We start from the raw sequence: 17500 nt of genomic DNA on the forward strand, positions 1-17500 counted from the left end.
GTTGAGAGTTCTGTAACATTGTACCAAAGTGAGGGCAAGTCAAAATGTCCTCACTTTGGTACCAATGTCCTCAGTTTGCAGGTAAAATGTTTTTGTCCTCACTTTGATATATAGACAACTTTACACACACACACGCGCGCGCACACACCCACACACAGCCACACCCACCCACACATGCATACAAATGCACGCACCCAATCACACACACACGCAAACACACTCACATGCACGCACATACACATAAAACAGCCTCTAGTGTGTGTGTGTGGGAGGGAACCTTCACCATTAAAGTGGGCTGTTGTTTGAGAGGAGGGGAAGCCTCTCTCTCTCTCTCTCTCTCTCTCTCTCTCTCTCTCTCTCTCTCTCTCTCTCTCTCTCTCTCTCTCTCTCTCTCTCTCTCTCTCTCTCTCTCTCTGTGTGTGTGTGTGTGTGTGTGTGAGAGAGTGGTTATGAATGGTGAAGATGGGTTCGAGGAGTTCATGTGTGAGTGAGGGTCTTGATCATTGTCACAGATACTGCAGGGTTCAAGGTCAAGAGAGGGAGTAATGAGCAGTAGGATGGTAAAGTGGCAATATTATTTTAAAAAACAATATTTTAACATCATGTTTTAGCTGAAAGCTGTGAAAAAAAATTTGTAAACCATTTTCATAAACTTTTTATGTGAACCTTGCTTCAGAAATGACTAAATATGAGCTGCGGTGAAGCAATGAAAAAAGAAATCTTTTTTGCAATCAGCAACTAGCATAAATAAATGTTATTTGTTTTCACCAGTTTAGATACCTATTTGATTGATTTAGTAGCACCTGTAAAACTTCCGCTGGAGTTGAAGGTTTCGGGGACAGACCTCCTCCCTGAGAAAAAAAACGAGTGCATGTTTTAAATCCTTCCTGGCTGTTCAACAGTGCTGTCGCAGAACATAATGTCCTCAGAAGCTCGAGCAAATGGATGTACATGTTTGCTTCACGTGAGAGCAGTTACTTAACCACCCCCCCACCCCCCCAACACACACACACTCCCGGTGGATGGAATGTGTTTTACAAAGAGGAAGTTACTGCAAAAGACACTTTAAATCTGATGCTCTAAATAAAAAGATTTAAATAGAAATGGGCTCAAATTTTTTTAATTTAAGTTTAGATAATAGGATTTTTGTCTAATCTTTTACAAACATTTGGCTGCTGTACTGTGTGTTAATTTGCCTTCACCTACAGTTGTTTTATATTTATTATTGTTAAGCGTATAGTGAGTAATTCATGTGAACATCCGGACCTCCCTCTTTCTTCTCCAGCCTTTTCACTGACTTCCATCTTAACAAAAGCATTTCACGCAAGGTTGAGGGGCTCCTGGGAAAAAGCAGTAATCAGACCCTTGACTGCTAAAATCCTCATCCTTCTTAACCTTTCTTTAATCCATCATTGACTTCTCCTCAGTGTGTTTGGTCTTTAATGCCAGTGCGATTTTAAATGAGCATCTGATGGCATTTTTGCCTCTGTCCAAAACCATTTCTGATCATTTACAAGAGCCACTTTGAAAATAAACACTTAAAATAAACAGAGATTCTTATAAAATGCAGACAAGTTTTTTTTCAAACATTTCTCCTTTTTTGTCTATCGTAGGAAAGAAGCCATTATTTATCTTGTACACTTGTATTTAATTTAGTTACACAATTGAAATAAAGGATCTTGTTTTAATTAAATCCAAGATTTCCACTAGATTTACTAATTTTCCTTCCTGAGGGGCTGACTAAAGTATTTGGGTTGCTGCTGATCTTTAATGGACATCTTTACTGTTGCAACATTTCAAAATTAGCCATAAAAACTAGGTGTTCATCAAGAAAGAGATAAAATGAATTAAAAAAATTCCAATTCTTCTTCCAGCACAACGCTGCAATGACTTCTGATTGCTGCAAGTGTTTTTGCTTATTCTGTGGTCACTATTTTCATGAGCAGTTTACCTCGAGCCTCAGCTGGAAGTTACTGGTTTGAATGAACTTGTTTGAACCATAAAGCATCAGACAGAGAACCTGGTGAAGTGATGGAGGAAAAGAGAGAAGGGGATGTGGGTCGGGGGGAGGAGGGAATGAAGCGGATGGGGGAAGGGCTGTTTGTGCATGCCTCAAATTCTTTAGGTGTTATCAGCATCACCCGCTCCATAATTGTTCTTTTGGAAGAAGAAGAAGCAGAAGAAGATAAAACTTGTGCACATGAACATAAGGCTCTATAGATCCTATAGACCCCTATAGAGTCAGGTTCTCAGAATCCAAATGGTGACACTATTTTAGGAATACTAGAGACTGAGATTATAGATTATGTTCATTTTATTGTTTTAACACAACATAAATAGTAGGATATGTTTATCTCTTTTTGCGTAAAGGGAAAAGGTAGCAACATGCTTTCATTCTCTTGAAACTTACAGCTCATAGTGTTTGGAGTCAACCCGATGAAAGATAGCCACCCCAGCGAGTAGACATTAACCGACACAAAAAAGGTTAAAACTCTGTAATCGTCCCAGATATGGATCCAAAGAGAGTTTAGCCTGTGGTGACGCTTTGCATGCTTCTCTATTCTTTTAAATTAAAAAACAATAATGCATCCAAAATGCTTTCCTCGGATTTGGAGAACACAGCTTTTTTCAGTAAAACAATCCAAACAGTTATTTGTAATGTTGTTTTGAAATTTGTTGTAGAATTTTAGAACAAAAAATTTATAAATAAAAGTAAACATAAACATCACCTGTTGCTGTTCACAAAAACATCCACCAAACTTTAGATTTAGGAGAAACATATAAACTTTTGTTTTATTCGGATTATTTATTTACTCATTAATAACCGCTCACTGCTAATGACGACTAAAGTCAACAAACAGAGTCAAAGTCAAAACAACATTACAAATAACTGTTTGGATTGTTTTACTGAAAAGAGCTGTGTTCTCCAAAGTGACAATATAATAACCCCCCACCCCCACCCACCACCACCACCACCACACACACACACCCCACCCCACCCCTTAAGTTGTCATTTGCATTATTTTACTGTTTGGGCATCGGAACGAGAGAGAACAAACATCTCAGCTCTGAAGCCGATCTTCATACACACGTCACGTGATCAGGAAGCAGAAAATCCATGTGTTAGGAGATCGTTTTGGGCCGTTCCTGTAAAAAAAGTTAGGCGTGAACCGGAAAAGCTTCTGCCAATCACAATTCGACAACGGATTATGAAAGAACGGTTAACGCTCGAAACACATGGATTCTTCCTGATGTAAGAGGTGAGTTTCCGCTTTGTTTTGGTTGTTTTGGTTGTTTTGGCGTCGACATCATCCTAGCGCACAACTATCTGTGACTCTTAAAAAAACTGTAAAAACGGTGAGAAATGCTGGCAGCGAAGGGCTTTTGCGATCAGGAAATGGCTGGCAGTGAATGAGTTAAATGTTATGAGTTAGTAGTTTTGTGCGAACATAAATTTGATTCTTTAAAGATTATTTGTCTTTTCTGGTGTGGCTACTTGGGTGGCCAGCAATATTCTAGAAGTGGCCCCGGCCATCCCTGGCCACCCCATGTGGGCGCCACTGATGGTGCCCCTCCTGCAGCTTGATGCTGAAGTTTTTGTCAGCCACCATCAAAACGTTTTCCTCCATGAGAAAAATTGGCCTGTTTCCTGCAATGATAATATAATAACTCACCCCACCCCCCTAAAATGGCTACAGCAAGTGCCTCATACTGTCTTCCATTGAAGGAGATACTGCATTAGTGGGATACTCACACACACACACACACACACACACACACACACACACACACACACACACACACAGAGAGAGAGAGAGGAAGGGAAGGAGAGAGAGGGAGCAAGATCTGATTCTGGGAACTTTGATTGATGAGGTAATCCATCTGGCTTCAGAGTGAGGGAGGAGAAAAAGAGTAAGAGACAGAGAGGGAGAGAGAGAGAGAGAGAGAGAGAGAGAGAGAGAGTACCTTACAGTGGTGGAGAGGCAAATGTGAGTAATGGTAGATCATGGATTGATACATGCTTTCGGTGTTTAAAGAAAAGTTTCATCATTATCGTTTGTTGAAGCAGCAAATAATTAAGTTTTTAAATCACTCGTGTTAATACTCATCGGCCTAAACTCAGAGCCAACCCGTTTCTCCTCTCCGGATTTCAACCTGGCTTCCATCACATCTGCTCCAAACTGGGCGGGGGTTCACATCGTGGTCCTCCGCCTGTGGATGAAAGAATGACGCATGAAATACGTGCTCCAGTCATGACACAGAGCAGATGAATGGTGTTTTCATTTATAGTCCCAGAAAAAAGAAACACTGTTCTGGAAAGAAACTCACCAGTAGAGAAGCTGAGGGGTGCTTTATTGTAAGACTTGTAACCGCCAGCAGTTCCACGAAAGTTTCAAAAAATCCTTTTCTATCCTAAAAAAGACAAAACAAAAAGGCAACCAGTCTTACAGCCTTCAACCTTTTTTCAGTCTTTTTTTACACATTGATGTGTTCAAATGCACCATTTAACTCCTACTTTCAGATGTGTCATTCAGGTAGGCTCTGTCCTGGTGAGGAGCAGAAAATCATCTTTCTCGTAAATATTTCTAGGTTTCAGATCTGATCTATCTGATCTGTTTCTGTACAAGAAAACACGTGAAGATCCAGTGAGGTGCGTCCAGGTCAACATGAGACTGCAGTGATGTTTCACATCCTCTGTTCCCAATCTGAGGAGTAACACGATTACATTTACTTAGATTACCAGTGCTGATTCAGTTAGGCAGTAGTTGTTTTTAAAAAATACACATGATGTTTGGAGGAGTCTTGGCAGTGAAGATCTCTGATCTGTGTTGTGCTTCCATCTGCTGGTTAGTCACTACAAATGCCTCCTTGTGTTTGTGGGGTGCCATTTGTAAAGTAAAGAGAGTATTTTGGGTTATTTAGCGCATCGTAAGAGAAAAAGATGGGAGTGCATGTTTCAAAATCAGAGTTTCATGATATTATTCATATATTTATAATTGTTGAAGTTCAAAACTAAATATTTAGTTAGCAAGCTAATTATTTAAGTTGGACATAAATATTTAGTTGACAAACAAAATGCATTATTTAGGTCCAGATTAATTATTTATTTTTCAAAATAAATATTTAGATCCCAGCTAAATATTTATTTTGGAGCTAAACATTTAATTTGAAAATAAAATATTTAGGTAAAGACCCTGATAAATATTTAGCTTGGATCTAAATATTTATTTAGGAAAATAAACAGTTAATTTGGAGCTAAACATTTAGTTTGTAAACTAAATATTTAGTTACAAATTTAAATATCTAATTAGTAATTTGAATATTGATTTTACAAACTAAATATTTTGGTCCAACCTAAATAGTTAATTAGTAAAGTAAACATTTACCCCTAAATTAAATATTTATTTTACAAACTAAATATTTTGGTCCAACCTAAATATTTAGTTTGTAAAACAAACATTTTTCTCTACATTAAATATTTATTTTGCAAACTAAATATTTAAGTTGGACCAAGTTTAGCTTGCTAACTAAATATTTAGCTGAGATCTTTAATATTTTAAATCTATGAATAAAATGGAATAAGATGGTGAAAATAGGACTTTGAAAAAGGAACTCCCATTTTCCTCTCTTATGATTGGCTAAATAACCCAAAATATGTTAAGTTATGACTGTTTGACTTTACAAATGGCACCTCATACATGTCTGGGTTTAAGAGTTTGTCACATCTTCTCCAGCGTTTCAAGGTGCCTGCTCAACAGAAAAGTGATCATTATTGAAATATAACAAAAATTATGAAAATTAAAATATGTTCATTTTTCCTAAAGTAAATGCTCTCACCCAAAGTTTATGTTATGGAGAAAACATAATCCCAGTATAGGTTCGGATAAAGCTTGATTTCTTTATTTCCTATTAATTGTTTTGGGGATCTTAGGTGAAAAGAAGTGTGGAAAAACTAAACCTGCAAGCTTAAAACTCAGTCCTCATCTTCCTCATGAAGGAGGTTTGAGAGATGAAAAATATATCTTTTTATGAAGAGGAAACCAATATACTTGAGAGGAGGTCTGATGTTTCAACTCCAATAAACTAGATCTTGATGTTAATTTAAATGGAAGAAAAAGAAAGTGTCAGATGAAGGTCAGCGACACCAAGGCCTGAAGCAGAGCATTCTGGGAAACTCCTGACGGAGATGAGACATTTAAATGCTTTTTGATGAAGTTTGTGTTTTATGAAAAGAAAAATAGTAAAAATACACACAGATCGTGATTGTAGAAGGACAAGTAGTGGAGTTTCAGACAGATTATTTCTGAGATTATCCAGTTCGGTTTTCAGAGGAGACAGGATAATTGGTGGAGAGTGGGCAGCTTCTGTGAGGGGCAGGAGGGCTGCTGGAGATGCATCAAATCATCTGAACCCCAGAAATAAAAAAGATCTAAAATTGCCATCGTTACCTCAGAGTGAGCAGCGCAGACAAAAAATCACGGATTAAAGGTTTTCAAAGTAACACAAACACCGTAGATGTAAGATTTGTTGTGCTGAGAGGTTTGCAGAAAGAGCTCCCCCTGGAGGTGGAGCTGCCACAGGTAATATAACAACGTGTGCCTGTGGCTTGTGTTTGGGTGCTTGATGACATCTGAGAAGTTCACATGTCCCATTTTGTGTTTGTACTTTAGAAATTCTGATTTATTTTCACCACTTGTTGCATTTTCACAACATGTTTGTTTTTAATTTGATCAGAACCACACTAAAGCATTTGGGCTGAATCAGCATCAAAGGTGTTGGTGTGAAGTGTGTGTTTCAGCTTCATTACAGTAAATGAAACCACTCCAGCAAAACTCCAAATTCTCTTGAAGCATGGTGTGAACTCAGTAACAGCAATGGACGTCAAACAGAGAGTCTGATTATGTCACGTCTGTGAAATGTTCTGAACAGGATACCATTCAGCGCTGCACCTCAATATATTCTCTTGTTCTTTAATTCATTCTAATAAAAGTCTTTCTGAAAGAATGATGAAGACAAAAGTAATATTTAAGGCCACAATTCTTGGTGGAGCAGTATTTACAAAGCTTTTTTGGGTAGACACAAAGGGCTCTTTGTTCTTTTGAACTTCTACTGCCAGTGTATGTCCACTAGGTGTCAGTGCTGCACAAACAGAACTGCAAAACGTCAGTATACGCACCAGTTTGATCAGATTGCCTCTGTGGGGATATTTGTTCATGTCTATGCAGGATTAACTGTAATTTAATCCTGTTCAAGTACATGTTTGGTGCAATGAGCTAACAACAACATTCAAATGGTGAAGAATGTTGATTAAAGAGAGAGTTCAGGGTTTCGTTTGAGGCTAGAAGGTCAACAGCTTGTTTGTAGATTTTAGACTGAAACCTGAATGATTTTTAGACATCATTGACTGGTTGAAAGATGATTAGGTAAAGGAAGGATGTGAGCTTATCTTTCAGGTTTTCCTGGAAAAATGGGAGTTTCTGATTCAGAAACTTTTGATATGTTTACCTTAGAAAATTAATATTCTCTGTTTGGGTTTTGAAAGAAAACTTTGGTCAAAAGCTTTTATGCTGCTTTTAAACTTGAGCTGTCTGCACGTATTTAGTCTATAAGCTGGGCGGAGGAGCACGTTCCTGCTGTCATGATGTCACATTCTCCATCTTGATCAGGGAATGAGATTGTTTGTTCACCTTTTGTCTTTGTTTTGCTCCAGTCCCACGTCCGCATCATCTCATCTCTAACCCTTCTGGGATTTTCCTTGTTATGACAGGTGTCACTGAGGCAGAGCAGCATCCAAACCATAAACAACAGTTCTCAAAAATAATAAAACTAACTTTACGTTTAAATAAACATTTCAACATATAGGAGTCATCATTCTTTAAATAAACATCCAGAAGATGTTTCATTGTCTAAAATGTTTAGAAATTAGGATTTTTTTGTGTTCAGAGCTTATGAATATAAGATGATCTGACAATGATCTATGCTTGAGATGCTCTGAGATCAGTCACTGAAGATGATTCTTACGTGGACTACAGTGACAGACATCTTTGTCAAGATAAATGTAAAGAGACGTTGAATCTAAAAATATGGTCAGGATCCCAGGGTGTCTGCAGACGTCTGCCAGGAGTTTTGACGGCTCACGACAGCCGTAGTGGCAGCAGGAGATTTGAAAAACAGAGACACTGCTGTGGTAGACTGAAAGAAATAGTCTATTAGACTTGACAACCATTGGTTTTTTGGGGGGAGGGGGGCAGGAAACCATTGAGGAGTAGGTTTTTGTTTGCTCAAAGTGCTATCTCCTACAGGTTGGTCAAAATGTTGCAACTATTTATTCACACAGCTATTCATCCCACCTATTTGCAGATTTTTTAGTGTCCAAATTTGAAATTTCACATGCAGGAGGCATCTCAATCAGTTTGCATCACCATTTACAAGAACCGCTAAATTGTTTTAAAAGTTCCCTTTTGTGAAAACCATAAAATCACACTGCCGTTAAGTCCAGGTGATCATTTATACTTGTTGCCACCCACTAAACCATGTAAATAAATACATTTACCCTGTTAGCAAATTGGACAATCCTCCAGAGTACCCAGCTGCTTTTTGCCTGATCAGAATGAAAAGTGGCCGTCCCATTCTATCAATGTGAGTAAAACATAAAACAGGTGTGGTGTCCTCTATGTTCAAGACTCAGAAAATGATAAAGTGTATAAATAATTCCAGGATTGCTGAATGCTTCTCCCACTGTACCAAGTGCTAACAGAACATCAGTGTCAGGTCCAATCCTGGATGGTTCTCCTAGAAACAGGAGAAGCAGCTGAACTGCATCAAAACTGTTACAACGCTTTGACCTAACAGATATCAGAAATGAAAACACTACATAAAATACATTTAAAGGAATTAGTTGCTAGATTGCGTCTAGAACAACTTCTGTTCAGACAAATAGTTTTCATTTTGGATTGATAAGCTAACGACTAGTGACAAGATCAAGACAGCCAAGGTCAAGTGGACTTCTGCCATTTTTTATAAGCTTTATTTTTCTAACTGTCCCTTTGTTCCCCATTGTTTTATAAATATTTACACAACTGAAAATATTGCATTACATTGTTATTTCTGCTAAAGTACAAAGAAACTCCTGTTGGACTTGACGCTTGGATACTGGTAATGCTTAATTTTTCTGAAGTGGGGATGTACTTTAGTAAATTACCACAGCATTCCATGTATATAACTATGTAATGCACCATTGACAATGGAGTAAAAAAAGTAAAAGGAATGTCTATATGAACCACAGGAAGATTTGAGAAATTTGGGCTATTTTGAGACAATGGTAAGTATCTTTGGGTCCTGTTCATGAATGAGTAAAAAAAAAGGAGCAGGAGAGCGATCGGAAGATTGGTGCTGTGTCTGCAGAGATGCAGGTGTTGGACCGTTCTCTTGTGGTGGAGAGAGAGTTGAGCCGGAAGGCGAAGTTCACCATTTACTGGCAGATCTGTGTTCCAAACCTCAACTATTGGCGCGTTTACATCTGGGTTGGCTCGGTCAAGCCCTGGTAGAGTAATTGAGCTCACATCTAGGTTGTCTGTGCATTTTCTGTGCTAATCTGATCTTTCTTTCAGCCCTACCGACTGAGTGGCTGGCTGAAGTTCACACCTACCTACTAGAAGGAGCCTCTGATTAGCAAAATCAGCCAGAAGTGGCTTCCCACATTAGTGACAGAAAGAATGAGATTGGGGTACAAGGGGCCAAAATTTATTTTCCTCAAAGGGTGGCTGGGCTCTCTCTTAGGGATAAGGTGAGAAGCTTGGTCATCCTGGAGGGATTCAGAGGTGATCCGCTGCTCCTCCACATCAAGAGGAGCCAGTTGAGGTGGCTCAGGCATCTGGTTATGCCTCCTGGACGCCTCCCCAGTGAGGTTTTCTGGGCATGTCCAACCAGGAGGAGAACTAAAGGAATAACCAAGACACGCTGGAGGGACTATGTTTCTCAGCTGGCCTGCGAACACCTTAGGATTCCCATGGAGGAGCTGGCCTAAGTGACTGGGGAGAGGAATATTTGGGCCTCTGCTGCCCGAGCGACCTGACCCCGGATAAGCAAAATATAAATAAATAAATAAATAAATATGGACAGATGGGATTCATGGGAATGCACTTTGGCCTTAGGGCTAGTAAGTAACATTAAAAGGATACAAATGTAAATGTTGTATTCCGATCATAGTTTGTTTTATTTTCTATTGTAAAACATCAAGTTTTCAAAGAGATGTACAGATGGGATCACTGATCTTATTGGGATGACACTGAAATAAAAAAAGATGGTATGTTTATTTACTTTTTTGTTTTATTGTTTTATATTCACACACTGTTTATCTTATCTGTTAAATCCATATGAAATATTAAGCAAAGGGTGTCTAAGGGGGTCCATCACGCTCAGGGAGAGGGCAACCGCCCTCCCATCCCTGCCACTTAGGAGCACCTCTGTTCCAAAAAAAAAAAAAAAAAGAATACAAGAAACATATTTTTGGGGAAATTGTCTAGATAAACTAATAGTGGATAACACCTAATTTAATTTTTTACATAGTTATGGAGTTTTTCAGACAATATTAGAGAAGGTGGATCTTGTTTAATCTACAATAAAAATTTGAGGTAAAACATTTGAAGTTAAATATAGGAGAGATGGGCTATGTCTGCGCCACATGATGAGAAAACAGTCGCTCTGCAGCATGTTGAATTTAACACGTGTGTGATTTGTAGGAGGTGAATGGCGGGTGTCTGGAGGAGGAGGAGGAGGAGGAGGGGGGGGGGGAGGAGGAGGTGGAGGAAGGGCTAGCTGAGATGTTGCGACGTCACTTAGATGGACTGAGCTCCAGGTTTGAGGCTCAGTCTGCAGCCAGCAGAAGAAGAAGAGGTTCCGTGGAGGACAGGAGCGTTTGATCCGCGTCTTTGTTTCCCTCTCCAGCGGGGCTGGGAGAACAAAAGCCGGACAAAGTAATCAGAGGCGTGCGCTCAGGGATAGCTTGCTTCTTACTTCAGCCTCAATAGTCTTTGTGGTCGGGCTGTCCATGCACCCTAGGAGGATCCCCTAACCATCAGCAGTCCCCCTTCCCTCCGTCGGGCTGGGAGAAACCTCAGCTCCTTCTCTTTTTATTTATTTGTCTGCATCAGACCCAAGCAGCGTTCAGACTGCGCAGATCCTCCACTGACCGAGGAGCATCTCGCTCGCTCTCCACGTCGTCTTCTCGCCTGCAACCTCCAGCTCTGGCAGCACCGATTGATGTACAGGATCCATTCCCCCAGATAGGCTGCAATGTTGCGCATCATGGCCAACGCGCTGGCGGCGGGATTGCTTTTCCTGGGATTCTTGCACAGTTTGGAAATCTCTCCGTCCAGGGCTGCCGATGGTAAGCAGATCCAGGGCTGAGATGCTGTGGAACAATTACCTCAGATTTCATGTTGTCTGCATGCAGTGAGAGTAGACCCGAGGAATGTCGCTTGACTGAAGGCTTTTGTTTTCTGAAACAAGTAAAGATTGCAGTGTCACATAGCTTTTTAATGGTTACTGTGACATTCAGAGATTTAAAGAAAATGCAGCGTAGGCCCGATTATCTGCTTGAATCTGTGCGTTCACAGTTCAGTTCTTGTCATTACAACAGACAGGTTCTTTTGCATGGTAGCCTCAGACGTGCCATGAGCAACAGGCATGCAAAACAATCAGTGAGGTTATGGTGTGCAGACAGATAAGTGAGCAGCCTTCACAAAGTGGAACAACTTATGAAACTTCATGGTCCTGCATATATGGGGGATACAGCCTGCGAATCAGAGATGCACCGATTCTGATTTTAAGGGCAGATACCAGTTTTTGATTTTCGCACAGACCCCATTCACCTGCTTTACAGTGAATACCACTTTTACATGAAACATCTGTTCATGCTACAGCGGATTAGTGATGGTGAGTGAAACAGAGAAGAATTTAGGACGAAGTTTTGGGAAGCACCAAAAATTTGGACACTGAAAATTTTTGGCTGTGCATTTTCAGTTTTCAGCCAAAATACCTAAATCACCTAAAGAACACAGCTGAAATAGGTCGTCAGGGGAACCCCGTTTTCTTTTCATCTCGCTCTGACCTCTTGTGGCTACTTGATTTTTACTTCATAAAAGCAGTACTTTCATACTGATTTCAAAAGTAAAGTTTTTCCTCTTTTAGTAATGCTTTTTTATTATAATCAGTGTTTTAATTTGGGAGTTTGCTTTGAGCGTAATGAGAAAGTAGTGAAGCAGCTCTCATGCAATCGTTTTAGACCAATGTGGTGCACGCATTTACTTAACAGAAATCCAACATGGCGGTGTACTCGGAGTCCAAAAACGTAGCGAGTATGATTTTAATACCGTAGGAAGGTCTGAATTCGTGAACAAAAAATATTTTTATGGAAACATGGAGCTGCAACACGCGTAAAGTAACATTTTGTCGCTGCTTTGTTGTCCGCACAAGCACTGACGGTGCTGCAGCTCATGTTCTGGATGAGAAGAGGAACAGACTTATGTGTGCCTAAGCAGAAAAGTTACTCTTCATCTAGAAAAACCTGCCACTTTACCTCAAGAAGTAGAATGGGCATGTGTCTAGTGTTAAAATATTTGTTTTCTACTTTGTAGCCTACGTCCACAATTCGAGGTGCATTTGCTGTTGATAAAGACCTACAGGCTATGCTAATCGTGTTTTGATGTAGGCCTAGGTTATATCTGTCGGCAGCTGCACTTGTTCTGAATGTACTTTGTTGTAGTCTGTAGTTCGTAGACACTTACACAGAAAATTTTGAAAAGGCACTTGACACTTTCTGTTTTTTAGAGAAGTTTTTCAACGCACGCAGGCCTTCCAGTTATAAGCCTGTACATTTATACAGGGCAACGGTGGCACTGGAATTGGAAGGTTGCAGGTTCAAGCCCAAGCTTTGTTGCTGTCTTTGTGCCCTTGGGCAAGACACCCCCCCCCCCCCCCCCCCACACACACACACACACACACACACACTCCACCACCCCTGGTTGAGATGATTGGGAATTGGTCAAAACCAGTATTGGCAGCTCAGAACTGTGTAAGAATTGGTAAACTGTATCAGCCTTTAAAAGCAGAATCGGTGCATCTTTAGATAGAAAATCTTACATTTTTAGAAAACACAATATTTTGCATTAAAACAGCTTTAAGTTGTGGGAGATTTGTTGCGATTTTAGCATAAAATCCTGTTTAATCCACAAGCTGCTTGTTTGTGAGATCCTTCAAATCATAAAATCTCTTCCTCTTGGCCTTTTGACGTCATTTCTGTGCTGTGAGGTTCTTATGGACAACAAAGTCCACATGAATCAATACCTTGAAGATCAGCTCAGAAATTCAGCACTAACCTGAAGTTTATCCTCCAACTCATCAGCCCAAAGCTGCAGAAGCCCTCTTTAAAACAAACACTTATTGTTTTCAGTGAACTCTTCCTCACTCTCAGTTGGATTATGTTGATCTGACGAGTTGTGAGGAGGAGTGTCGCCCCGACAGGATGCAGAGACGCTTAATGAGATCATGTTTAATTACAGTTTTGCTTTGCAATGTATTAGTTAGATTAAACCCAAAACTTCCATGCCAAGTCTAAAACAAGTCATTCATCAAAGCTTTATAAAGAACGTTGAGTTGCTTCTTTTCAAGCCCAGTAGAAAAGCTTTTCATGCTCTTTCTTTGGCTCTTATTTCACTAATTTCCTTTCAGCCGTTGTTTCTGCTTGTAAAGTTGTACTTTTCTTTTAATTTTCGGAGCCGCACTGACTATTTTCTTTAGTTTCTCAGTGCTGCAGACAGAATAAAGGCCGTGGGGTTCCTCCTTCCCCTAAAGTTTAATTGGGTCTAAACTAACTGCTCCTTGTTCCCCAGAAGGGACCGCTATGGACAGTCGCAACTTGTTCACAAGGTTCTGCTAATTGGGACCCAGAGAGAAAAAAAAATGCCTAATGAACCAAATCTCATCTCTTCACTGTTTGAAAGTGATGTCATTAGAGAACGAGACCAGCGGCCCTTTATCAACGCTACAGTTGTCCCTCGAAGTGTGAGACAAGTTCAGCAGAATCTAAGGTTTGTCTGAGATGTTTATCTGAGCTGAGATGGTTTAGACTTCCATTTGCATTTTCCCTGTCCTAACTCCTTATGGTTGTCTCTGCTGCAACATTTGGTGGCCACGTTTGTCTCTTGGTGGTGGGATACTGGCACCACAGTGACGTTTATCACTCCACAAGAGGACACACCAGCCAGATGTCTGTTTACATCTGGTAATAATAAAGCTCCAACGTTCCCGTCATACCATAAACTCATGATCACCAGAGCTGTTTTGGTCACATTTAGATAACAATGCATGCATAAACATGATGCGCATGCTAGTGAGTTGTTTTATCCTTGTTCAGATCGTAAAGACAACTGGATAAGTGTTGACTCTGGCTCATTCCATGAGGGTAAACTTGTCAGAACAGCCCCTCTGACCCACTTTAAGCTCATGACCCACTGATTGTGATGTACTATCCAAGGGGCTATTTAAGGAGCGGGGACCAATCTGGGTTCACAAAACCAACATTTTCTGCATGTTCATCGTATTTAAAACCCCTGTAAGGATTGAAAAGCTCACTAATGAGTGCAGGCTAAAAAATGTAAAGCTGTCTCAGCTAGAAGTCTTTGATTTGTTGCACGGACTAAAAGTATTGCCTGGAAAATCTGTCTCAGAACGCAGTTATGTGCTTTCTCGGGACGAAATGACGGAAATCCCTCCTGCATGACGACCGGAGGTTTACCGTTAATCATTTCACTCCAAGGAATTGTGTCAAATGTTGAGAGAGAGAGACCTAATTCTTACGTTGCAGAGATTACAAGTCATTTTTCTGGAAGCAGCCAGAGCAAAGCTTTGTAATGAGAGTCAGAATGAGGGGGGCAGACTCTGGGCGAGTTACAGTTTATCTAATAAAGTATGCATGGATGTGTCTAAAAGTCAGATAGATTATAAGCTGCCATGTTTGCTTTGGGCTTAGGTAGGTCTGGGAAAAAGTGTCAATGTCCTTCATGCTCCTTTTGGGAGAAAGTTTTCTTTAAATAAAGGTTTCTGGGAAACGGCTAATTGTGACTCACTTTGAATAAAGAGGCACATTTAGATACTTTAAAGTGGAGATCTGTGGAAAGATCATGAAATATAGTTTCTTGAACAACCTCGGTTTGGAGAAATGCAGATTAAATCAGTTCTGACTAATACGGTTAGTGCGAGTCAGTCCTGAAGTTTTATCAACTCAAAACAACCGATCAAACAACATCACAGTGGTTTGTGCCAGCATTATTTTACACTGCTACACATTTAGCAAAACAGTTGTTTCATGTTTTGAGTCTGTTGTTTAATTATTATGTAACAAGAACATCTATAATAGTTGTGTAACAGGTGATGAAAAAGCATTCCTTTGACGTTAAAGTTTCAAAACACTTTAAAGCTGACTCCACTGTAACTAGCCTTTAGCTTTTCATTCTGGCCGAAACTATGATTTATTTTTCTCCAAACTAGGGTTGAACAGATTGTTATTTACTATTTGGAACAATACCTGCAAATATTTAAAGTAAACTGATTAAATATATAGATAGATAGGAATATTGTTTCTATATTTTCATTTTTGCTCCATGTTGTGTGAGTGTATATGTGAAGCTCCAGCTGCTGAACCCTCCTGCTTGTTTAGCAGGCCGAAGCTAACTTGTTTATTATCACTTTGGGCAGCTTGCAGACAGAAAGTTCTTGGAGTTTCTGGAAATGGCTCAGCAAGGAGAGCACAGTGAGAGTGACCCAATTTCAGCTGCTGGCTTAAAAACAAACAAACAAACAAAAAAAAAAAACACAAAGAGCCAAGCAACAGTATATAAAGCTCCTGTGGGGGTGGGGAGATCAGCAGAGTCAGGTGATGTGTTTCTGGCCACTTCCACACAGATGATATGGGGCTGATGTATGGAGGCAGATTTGGACCAAAACTTTCAGAGGATTTTATTCATCTTAGAGTGACCGTAAAAAAACCCCGTCAAAGCCAAGATGAAATAGTAAACACAAAGACACCATGAGCATGGATGTTATCTGGCTTATTTTGCTGCTATTTCCTCACTTCTTATTGAAAACACAAAGCACACAGCTGTTAAGCCTGAGATAAGCCTTATTGTAGCTCTAAATCCCCTGGAGCAATTCACTTTTCACTCAGTGGCAGAAATCTCAACACACAAAATGACCTTTAGCGGACCATTAATTGTTATTTCTGTGCATGAGAAACATTATTCCTGAAACTTTCCCAGCTGGTGATCTTTAAATTTCATGTGGAGGATTTACCACTCAGAAATCTCTGTGTGTAGGCAGCGTGGTCTCCAGCGAGTGGATGTATTTAGTATTTCTGGGTTTTCTGGGTTAGGGTTATTTTGTGTTTCTGGGAGGAGAATGGGTGGCTGTTTGCTCCACAATGATTAGTCTGCACAAGCCAGAACTGAACAGAGAGGGTTTTGTAAAATGCCTATTTCATGTTTATGGTGCACTTTGGATTGAGAGACGTTATACAGCCACTTAATGGTGCTATTGCTGGTTTAAAGGGATATTTTGGCCACTTGGAAGTGAACTTCTCTGTAAAAGTTACACACAAATATTATATCACCCATCATAGATAGTTTCCTATAGGAGTGTGTATTGGCAAGAAGCTGGTGCTACAATATACATCACAATACAAGATATGATATATTGTAATAGTAAAAGCTAAATGAGATTTGCAATTTTTAGGGCAAGGCAAGGCAGCTTTATTTAAACATAACACATTTCATACACAGAGGGAATTCAATGTGCTTTCCATTAGCGAGAATAGCAAAATCAACATGACAGCGTAATTAAAATTCACAAGTAAATTTAGATAAAATTCAATACAGAAATTAATTTCACATTTAAGAATCAGATAAAAGGCAAAGGTAAAGGGTGAGCAGTTACAGTGCAGAAGGTGCAGCATAAGAAATATTCATTCAAAGGCTGATGAATGCATGTACGTTTCCAATTTTGATTTAAAAGTTTCTACATTTGGGGTACATTTGAGGTCATGAAGAGGCTGATTTCATCTGTGTACTGCACAGCAGCTAAAAGCAGCTTCACCCAGTTTGGTTCTGATCCGAGGTTCTACCAGCTGACCGCTTCCTAAGGATCTCAGAGCCCTGCTGGGTGTATAGACTGTAAAGATATCCATCATGTATTTTGGCCCCCGTCCCATTGAGAGATTTATAAACTAGTAGAAGTACTTTGAATTAAGCACATTGAATTGCCTTTCTCTAGGTCTTGTCTGGACATGAGACCTCTGAGTCGTTATAGCCTTAATGTGACCAGTGAAACTCAGGCCTGAACCAATTATGACACCAAGATTTCTAACTTGGGTCTTTGTTTTTATTCCTTTGGAGCCAAGCTGAGCAACAACCTCCATCCTATCCTTCTTATTTCCAAAGACAATAAC

At 39.8% G+C, this 17500-nt stretch overlaps 1 protein-coding gene across 2 annotated transcripts in view; it reads left to right on the forward strand.

Moving 5' to 3' along the window:
• Positions 1–11097: 11097 nt before the first annotated feature.
• LOC107385633 (low-density lipoprotein receptor-related protein 1) overlaps positions 11098–17500 on the forward strand; it is a 117246-nt gene continuing 110843 nt past the window's right edge. For both annotated transcript variants that reach the window (XM_015959636.3, XM_015959637.3), the window contains exon 1: positions 11098–11389. In XM_015959636.3, the coding sequence (XP_015815122.3) occupies positions 11296–11389 (94 nt within the window). In that variant the 5' untranslated portion in view covers positions 11098–11295. The remainder of the gene's footprint in view (positions 11390–17500) is intronic.

This window comes from Nothobranchius furzeri, chromosome 3 (assembly GCF_043380555.1).
Source record: "Nothobranchius furzeri strain GRZ-AD chromosome 3, NfurGRZ-RIMD1, whole genome shotgun sequence".
Taxonomy (NCBI): domain Eukaryota; kingdom Metazoa; phylum Chordata; class Actinopteri; order Cyprinodontiformes; family Nothobranchiidae; genus Nothobranchius; species Nothobranchius furzeri.